At 54.3% G+C, this 9161-nt stretch overlaps 1 protein-coding gene across 1 annotated transcript; it reads left to right on the forward strand.

The window, feature by feature from the left end:
• Positions 1-795: 795 nt before the first annotated feature.
• PROK1 (prokineticin 1) lies at positions 796-5681 on the forward strand. The gene is made up of 3 exons (XM_051639321.1): positions 796-806; positions 3280-3439; positions 5072-5681. Exons 1-3 carry the CDS (start codon positions 796-798, stop codon positions 5189-5191), a joined length of 291 nt encoding a protein of 96 aa, XP_051495281.1. The 3' UTR covers positions 5192-5681.
• The last annotated feature ends 3480 nt before the right edge of the window (positions 5682-9161 follow it).

Here is a 9161-nt window from a genome sequence, read left to right on the forward strand (position 1 = left end):
ACGGGGGTGGGAGCTGGTGATGCAGGGCTGGGAAAATGTGTCTCTCTGGGTCAGAATTCAGAGAATCATGGAATGGTTTGGTTTGGGAGGGACCTTAAAGGTCATCTAGATCCAACCCCCTGCATGGGCAGGGACACCTCCCACCAGCCCAGGCTGCTCCAAGCCCCATCCAACCTGCCCTTCAACACTGCCAGGGATGGGGCAGCCACAGCTTCCCTGGGCAACCTGGGCCAGGCTCTCACCCCCCTCACACCAAAGAATTCCCTCCTCATCTCCAACCTCCAGCTCCCTCTTCCACTTTTCATCCATCCCCCTCATCCCATCCCTCCCTGCCCTTGTCCCAAGCCCCTCCCCAGCTTTCCTGGAGCCCCTTCAGGCACTGGAAGCTGCTCTCAGGTCTCCCTGGAGCCTTCTCTTCTCCAGGCTGAACACCCCAACTCTCCCAGCCTGGCTCCAGAGCAGAGCTGCTCCAACCCTCCCATCATCTCTGTGGCTCCTCTGGACTCTCCAGGAGCTCTGTGTCCTTCTTCTGTTGCAAATGCAGCTTCATCTGGGGGAAAGAAAAGGGAGTTTTATTTCCTGCCCTTTTTGTGCAAAAGCATCTCAGCCACAACCTCTGCTTGAGCAGCCCTGGCCAGCACAGCTGGGGGCACTGGGAGCTCCAGGCTGGACAACAGGATCCCAAGACTCTGCATTTGACCATTGAAAGGTATTTACTTGTTTAATTATTTCTATTTTTACTGCTGACTTCCCAAAGGAGCTGCATGGGACAAGGCAGAGGGTGAGGTGAGCTCCATGGGTACAAGGTGTGGGAGGAGCTGCAGAGATTCCTTGTCCCTCTCACACCTGATATTTCCACGAAGAACCCCCTCCCAATCCTTGAGCACTCCAGGGATCCACCCAGAACCTTCAAATTAAATAAAACCCAGCCAATAATTCCATCTTTTCCTGCCTTTTTAGCCACCTCAGGCTCCCTGGTGCTCCCAGGAGATGCACCAATGCAATCTGAGCCCTTCCACCCATCCATCAGCATCTTCACACACTCAATTCAAATACAACAACACCCTTATTACTGAAGAAAAAGAAGGAGATTATTCCCTCTTTGCCACTTTTTATTCCCACAAATAAATGCAGCCCAGGCTCTGGTTCTACAGGGTATTTATCACTGAGCCTCATGATCACACCTTGTGCTCTTAAGAGCGCCAGGCTGACTTCACCCTGGTGCTTTCTTGGAGCTAAATCATCCCAAAATCTTCATTCAACCCTTCCATTCCCCCGTCAGGGATATTTATGGGTCCTGAGGTTCACTTGGAAAATCCAACTTGGCTGAAAAATCACCCTGGGCCTTTGGGGAGAGGTGGGTTGTGTGTGTGTGGGGGGTTATTTCTTAGGATGGATTGCTGCTTCTTTTCTGGCATTAGAGATGCAGGTCTCATCTTCTTCTGAGATCATCAGGAAGGTGGGAAGGAAGGAAAAAAACCACCAAACCCCAACCAAACCCAGCCCAGGGAGGGGGGGATAAAAAGGGGGGGGTGCCAGAGCTTGGTGGCACCAGGGGACACCATGAACCAGCTCCTGCAAACCCTCTGCTTGCTCCTGCTTGTCACCTCCTGCCCCTGTGCTGTCATCACCGGGGTAAGTGCCAGCTCCACCCTCCAAACTGGGGCATTTCTTGAGCCCTTTTGGGGTTATTTTCGGGATCTGGGCTCCAACTGGTGCCTTTCCCTCTTCCTTGGGGGGGGGGTTTCGTGTCGTTGCCCGTTTTTCTTCTCCCCCGCTTTACGACTCGCTGAAGCCCAGGTGGGGATGGGGGTTCCCCCTCCTCCTCACCAGCCTCACGGGGTGCCCAGGTGTGGTGCTGAGCTGGTGCAGGGTTTGGTGCCTCAGTTTCCCCATCCCTAGGGGAGAGGTGACGTTCTTCCACCTTCCATCTGCCGTGGGTGAGAGGGGCTGAGTTGTTGGCGTCGACCTGTTCCCTCCTGACAAGAAACCAAGCCCCAAACACCAGGAATCATCTTGTTATGATTGCTGCTGTTTGATTGGCTTGGGTTTTATTTTCATTTTCATTTTTTTAATGGTTATTTTTTAGTAGCATCATTCATTACCTGCAGGCTCAGGTGGGTGATGCACGTGCAGGATGGAGGGTCCAGAACCTGCTGCTCTGACCTGACCCCGACCCTGCTTCACAACTGCCCACCTGCAGATTTTTCCCTCTGTCCCTCCCATCCCTGCATTCTCAAGGGATTTCCCCCTTTCCCCCCCGCCCAGTTCCCACCCCCCAAAACCCAATCCCATGCCCTGCCCCAAAACCTCCCCAACTAAAACCCAAATCAAACCTCCCCAACTTAACCCCGAAACAACTAGGAACAACCAACCCCTCTCCCATCCATCCCCTTGAAGCCCAGCACGGGGCATTCCCAAGGGATCTCCCCCTTTCCCCCCAGTTCCCCCAGTTCCCACCCCCCAAAAACCCAATCCCATGCCCTGCCCCAAAACCTCCCCAATTTAAACCCAAAACAAACCTCCCCAACTTAACCCTGAAACAACCAGGAACAACCAACCCCTCACCCATCAATGAAGCCCAGCATGGGGCATTCCCAAGGGATCTCCCCCTTTCCCCCCAGTTCCCCCAGTTCCCACTCCCCCTCCTTCAAACCCAAACCCAATCCCATGACCTCCCCCAAAACCTCCCCAACTTTAACCCAAATCAAACCTCCCCAACTTAACCCCGAACCAACCAGGAACAACCAACCCCTCACCCATCAATGAAGCCCAGCACGGGGCATTCCCAAGGGATCTCCCCCTTTCCCCCCAGTTCCCACCCACCCCCTCCCCAGATCCCAACCTCATGGCCTCCCCCAAAACCTCCCCAACTTAACCCCAAAACAAACCTCCCCAACTTAACCCCAAAACAAACCTCCCCAACTTAACCCCAAAACAACCAACCCCTCTCCCATCCATCCCCTTGAAGCCCAGCACGGGGCATTCCCAAGGGATCTCTCCCTTTCCCCCCAGTTCCCACCCCCAAACCCAAACCCAGTCCCAATCCCATGGCCTCCCCCAAAACCTCCCCAACTTAACCCCAAATCAAACCTCCCCAACTTAACCCCAAAACAAACCTCCCCAACTTAACCCCAAAACAAACCTCCCCAACTTAACCCCGAACCAACCGGGAACAACCAACCCCTCTCCCATCCATCCCCATCAAGCCCAGCACCTCCTGGGGGTTGATTTCTCCACTCCCCCCACCCCAGAAGAGGTCTAAGGATGGTTTCCCAGTCCCACCAACCCACCAGGATCCTTTTTATCCCAGGCTTGTGAGAGGGATCCCCAGTGTGGGAGCGGGACCTGCTGCGCCGTCAGCCTCTGGCTGCGGGGGCTGAGGATGTGCACCCCCCTGGGACAGGAGGGGGACGAGTGTCACCCCTTCAGCCACAAGGTACCAACCTGGGGACACCTCATGGAGGGGGGGTTGGGATGGGAACAGGACCAGGAAAAGGACACTGAGCTTCTGGGGTGGGAGAAAAATCTCCCCGGGGTGGGAGAAGTTGGGGCGGGGGGGGGGGGGGGGGGGGCTGGGGTGGGTTTGGGTTTGGGATGGAGCAACGTGGGGTGGGGTTGGGATGGAGTTTGTGTCAGAGCCTGGAACAGGCTGCCCAGGGTGGTGGTGGAGTCACCATCCCTGGGTGTGTTGAAGGGTGGTTTGGATGTGGTGGTGGTGGAGCTGGTTTAGGGGAGAACTTGGTAGAGCAGGGATGATGGTTGGACTGGGTGACCCCAAGGGGCTTTTCCAACCTGAATGGTTCTAGGATTCTCTGATCATGGTGGTCCCTGAGTTGGTGCCGTGAAGCTGATTTGAGCCTCAGAGGGTGTTTTTGAACAACCCCCCACCCCTGCTTGTCTGCACCACCCCTTAGGGTGTCCCGTGGGTGCTGCAGAGCTGGCTCTGGAGCTGGGATGGAGCTGCCTGCTCCATTTCATTTCAGGAAAAGCTCACGATGAGCTGTTCCAAATTAGAATCAGTCAGAGAATCATTCAGGTTGGAAGGGACCTCAAAGATCATCCAGTTCCAACCCCCCTGCCACCAGCAGGGAACCACCAGCCCAGGTTGCACAAAACCTCCTCCAACCTGGCCTGAAAAACCTCCAGGGCTGGGGCATCAACCACCTCCCTGGGCAACCCATCCCAGTTCCTCAGCACCCTGAGAGTGAAGAATTTCTTCCTAACATCTCACCTCAATCTCCCCTCTCTCAGTTTCAAACCATGGAAACCCAACTGAGTTGTAAATCCTTGGTCAGGAGAGGAGAAGCTGAGTTGATGCCCCAGGATTTCTGTCTGATAAGAAACCCCAGAGCTCCAGGATTAGCACCAGCTCCAGATGTCCTGGTTGATTTGTGCACGGTGGCAACAAGATTGAATGGTTCTGCTCTCAAAAGGAGGGAGCAAATGGCTCGAGAGGGATCAAAAATTAATTTCAGGCATATCCCTCCTAAACCTCAGAGAAGAACCAGAGATTTTCTCAGGTCTCTGATCCTGTTTGATGAGTCCTTGGCTGCAGCAGAGCCACAAACCCCTTGTCTCTCCCATATGAAGGGCATGGAGCTCCTGGAGAGAGTCCAGAGGAGCCACAGAGATGCTGGGAGGGCTGGAGCAGCTCTGCTCTGGAGCCAGGCTGGGAGAGTTGGGGTGTTCAGCCTGGAGAAGAGAAGGCTCCAGGGAGACCTGAGAGCAGCTTCCAGTGCCTGAAGGGGCTCCAGGAAAGCTGGGGAGGGGCTTGGGACAAGGGCAGGAGGGATGGGATGAGGGGGATGGATGAAAAGTGGAAGAGGGAGCTTGAGGTTGGACATGAGGAGGGAATTCTTTGCTGTGAGGGGGGTGAGAGCCTGGCCCAGGTTGCCCAGGGAAGCTGTGGCTGCCCCATCCCTGGCAGTGTTGAAGGGCAGGTTGGATGGGGCTTGGAGCAGCCTGGGCTGGTGGGAGGTGGCCCTGCCCATGCAGGGGGGTGGATCTGGATGATCCTGAAGGTCCCTTCCAACCCAACCCATGCCATGACCCTCTGATCTCTCCCCAGGTGCCTTTCTTTGGGAAACGCCAGCACCACACCTGCCCCTGCTCCCCCAGCTTCACCTGCTCCAGGTTCCTCGACGGCCGCTTCCGCTGCTCCCTCGACTTCAAGAACATGGATTTTTAGGCTGCTGCTCCCACCTCTCCAGCCCCCAGCACCCACTTCTCACCCTCTTCCATGGCCTTTGGGTGCCCACGTAGCTCCAGGCAGCTTTAAAAGTGCTTTTCCAAGCTAGGCAGTGGTGTTAGAAGCTGTGTTGTATGGGGAAACTGAGGCACGGGCAGGTCAAGCTGCTCCCACATGCTCCAGGAGCTGGACCCAGCTCCAGCATCCAAAACCAGCTTGAAGAAGACCTGATTGACATGACTTTCACACTTTCTGCTCATGCATTAGGAAAGACAAAACTCAGAGAGGCAGAAACTTCCATTTTGGGGGGGAGTTTTAGCACTTTCCCTGCAATTCCCACCCAACAAACCTTTTCTGTCCTGATAATTCCCATCTTGGTGTTGCTCTGTTGGGTCTTATCAACCTATTTTTGGTCTCCAAGCTGGTGCTGGATGGTCTAATCGAGCTGGGAATGCAAAGAAATTGTTATCAAGTAGAATTAAGGAATGTTTTTCTTTCCCAAAGTTCCAACAACCCAGTTGCTGGTTGGACTTGGGTCTTTGGGAGGTGGGAACATGTTTTCCAACCTTGGCATTTTTCCTTGGGGTTCCCTGGGGGAGATTTGGGAGCTTCTCAGTGGGATTTTGGAGGAGAAGGGGTGATTCATGCTCATTAAATGTGCTCAGAGTTCTCTCAGCCACGTGGTTTTGGTTCCCTCCTTAAAAAAACATCTCGTGGGGAAAAAAAAAAACCCAACCAACCTGGGGACACCCTGGGGTCTCCCTCCTGCTTCCTACAGCAACCCCTGGAAAAGAGAAATCCAAAGAAAGAGGGGAAATCAAGAAAAATAATCAGCATTTACAGGGAAAAAAAAAAGGGGGGGGGGAGGGGAGTAAAAATAAATAATAATGATCAAATAAAAATGGAAATAACGTAATAAGTTGGTTTCATTTTGAGCTTAAAAGTCAAGATTTGGGGGTTGAATGCAGAGCTGCTCTTGGGGTTTGGTGGCTTTGGGTGAGTTGGGGTGGATTTGGGTGAGTTGGGGTGGATTTGGGTGGGTTTTGGGTGCATTTGGGTGGGTTTTAGATGCTCCAACAGCCACCATTTCCATCTCCAGAACCCCCAGATCTCCAGTTGTGTTGGACAACCAAGTGATTCCCACGTGGAGTTGGATGCTGGGTGAAACCTTCCCCCTCCCCCCCAAAAAATGTTGCAAATTTGGTGAAAATAAAACCCTGCAATGACCAGGTTGGTTTGATTCAGTCCTTTTTCCCCATGAGAAGCTGAGCTTTTGATGGACAAAGGAATCATCCTGCCCTGGGGGATGCAGCAACTGCCCAGGTAAGTGAATTTAGGGTGTTATTTTTTTTACCACTCAGTGCTTCAAAACAGTGTTAAAAAAAGATGTAGTTTCCTGGTTTGGGTTTCTTTTCTTCAACTGCTTTATGTGATCAGCTCCTTTTGGCTTTCCCACAAAACTGGGCATGTGGGACTGGGATGGTCCTTTCGTTTCAGGGCTTTTGGGAGACACTTCCCATGGAAAAATGATGCCATTTATTTCCTCCCAGCAGAAAGAACAACAACAGTAAAAGGAAGAAATCAAGCCAATGGTTTCTTTACATCCTCAGTTCCCATTTTAGGGGGACTTCCCAGACCTGGAGCAGGGCTGCTGGGTGGGAATGACCAGTTTTCCAGTGGCTTTAAGCTGCAGGAGGTGACAATTTAGTGGGGAAGCACTGGATGTTGGCATAAATTTACAGAGGGACACTCCCCCCCACCCCTGCAAGAGCAGGCTTGGTTGATTGCTTGATTGATGCTTCTTGATTGGAAATTGTTAATTAAAGCAGGGATGAGCAGCCCAGCTGAGGGACCTGCAACCTGAGCAGGTCCCTGTCCTTGCTCCCCAGGGACGTGTCCCTGAGTGGTTTTTAGCTGCAGTTTAGCAGGAAAAACACCCTCACAGGAAAGAATTTCCTCCTCATCTCCAACCTCAAGCTCCCTCTTCCACTTTTCATCCATCCCCCTCATCCCATCCCTCCCTGCCCTTGTCCCAAGCCCCTCCCCAGCTTTCCTGGAGCCCCTGCAGGCACTGGAAGGTGCTCTAAGGTCTCATTTACCCTTGGTAAGTTTGCAGATGACACCAAGTTGGGTGAGAGTGTTGATCTGCTAGAGGGTAGGAAGGGTCTACAGAGGGATCTGGACAGGCTGGATCCTTGGGTTGAGGATCTGAAGAGGGACCTGGCCAGGCTGGATCCAGGGGTTGAGGATCTGCAGAGGGATCTGGACAGGCTGGATCCATGGATTGAGCATCTGAAGAGGGATCTGGCCAGGCTAGATCCAGGGGTTGAGGATTTACAGAGGGATCTGGACAGGCTGGATCCAGGGGTTGAAGCTCTGCAGAGGGATCTGGCCAGGCTGGATCCTTGGGTTGAGGATCTGCAGAGGGATCTGGCCAGGCTGGATCCAGGGGTTGAGGATCTGAAGAGGGATCTGGCCAGGCTGGATCCTTGGGTTGAGGATCTGCAGAGGGATCTGGCCAGGCTGGATCCAGGGGTTGAGGATCTGCAGAGGGATCTGGCCAGGCTGGATCCTTGGGGTGAGACCAGTTGTATGAGGGTCAGCAAGGCCAAGTGTGGGGTCCTGCACTTGGGTGACAACAACCCCAGGCTCCAGACTGGGGGTAGAGCAGCTGGGAAGTGCCCAGTGGAAAAGAACCTGGGGGTGCTGGTCACCAGCAGCAGGATGTCCCTGGAGGATTTGGGATGTGCTTCCTCCTGCCTCTCTGTGCTGCCTCTGCCCTCACCTGGAATGGCACCAGGGAGGTCCCCTCAGTGTCACCCTGATGGGCCACTTGAGTCAAAGGGAAGGGGGAAACTGAGCCCTCAGAGCCTGTGCCAGGCTTTGGGGAGCAGAAAGGAGGTCTGGGAGAGCTGCTGCAGGTGCAGAGGAGGTGGTGGGGCCCGGTGGAGGGTCTGGTTTCTAGAGGAGCTTTAGGGCTTTGCACAAATCCCCCTGACTCAGGGCTTTGGGGGGGGGTGAACCTGCTCTGCTTCTGCTGGTGGATCAGCACAAATCTCCCAGGTGTCAAATGCTGCTGCAGGAGCTGTGGGCAGCAAAATCCTGCCTGATTTATCTTGTCCTCAGTGCTTGTGCCCTTGGAAAAGGGGGGGGGGGAAGAAGCTGAGAAAGGTCCTCGGGGAGAAGGGCTTGATCAGAGCTCGTGCCAGTGTCAAGACACCAAACTCCTGCATGTTTTCCCCAGCAGGACCAAGGTGGCCACCAGACCCTTGCTGAGCTCCCTCCACCTGAGGGTTGGCTTTGCCCCCCAGCAGTGGGGTGTTTGTGGGGTGCCCATCCCCACCTTGACCAGGTTGGATGGGGCTTGGGGCAGCCTGGGCTGGTGGGAGGTGTCCCTGCCCATGCAGGGGGTTGGGACTGGGTGATCTTGAAGGTCCCTTCCAACCCAAACCATCCCATGATCCTATGATTCCTTTCTCCAGATCTGGGATTTTGGGGTGCTGGGGACCTCCTTCGACTGAGTTAGTCTTAGAAATTGTAGCTGCCCCATCCCTGGCAGTGTTGAAGGGCAGGTTGGATGGGGCTTGGAGCAACCTGGGCTGGTGGGAGGTGTCCCTGCCCATGCAGGGGGGTTGGACCTAGATGGTCTTGAAGGTCCTTCCCAACCCAAACCATCCCATGATTTTATGCATTAGAAGAGGGGGAAACACCTCGGGAATGTGTCTCCACCCAGGGAATGTCTATCCTGGGCTGCCATCTCGTGGCTGCGCTGCCAAAACCGACCTGTTGCTCTCCGGGGATGCTCGGAAACGTGGTGTGTGTCTGGAGAGGGACCCTCCAGGGCTTCCCTGGACATTCCAGCTCCAAAACAGGAGGGAGATCCTTCTAGCAGACCAATATTTCCCGCCTGGCCACAAGTTCCAACGTGCTCCAGGGATGTAAAACGCTCAGGGTGTTTTTCTGACAAAGC

The sequence above is a fragment of the Apus apus genome, chromosome 23 (assembly GCF_020740795.1).
Source record: "Apus apus isolate bApuApu2 chromosome 23, bApuApu2.pri.cur, whole genome shotgun sequence".
Lineage (NCBI taxonomy): Eukaryota > Metazoa > Chordata > Aves > Apodiformes > Apodidae > Apus > Apus apus.

Excerpts from the sequence above, each read along its gene's own strand:
- PROK1 (XM_051639321.1), top strand. Across the intron at positions 3,440-5,071 it reads GTCACCCCTTCAGCCACAAG|GTGCCTTTCTTTGGGAAACG; the intron begins GTACCAACCTGG and ends ATCTCTCCCCAG.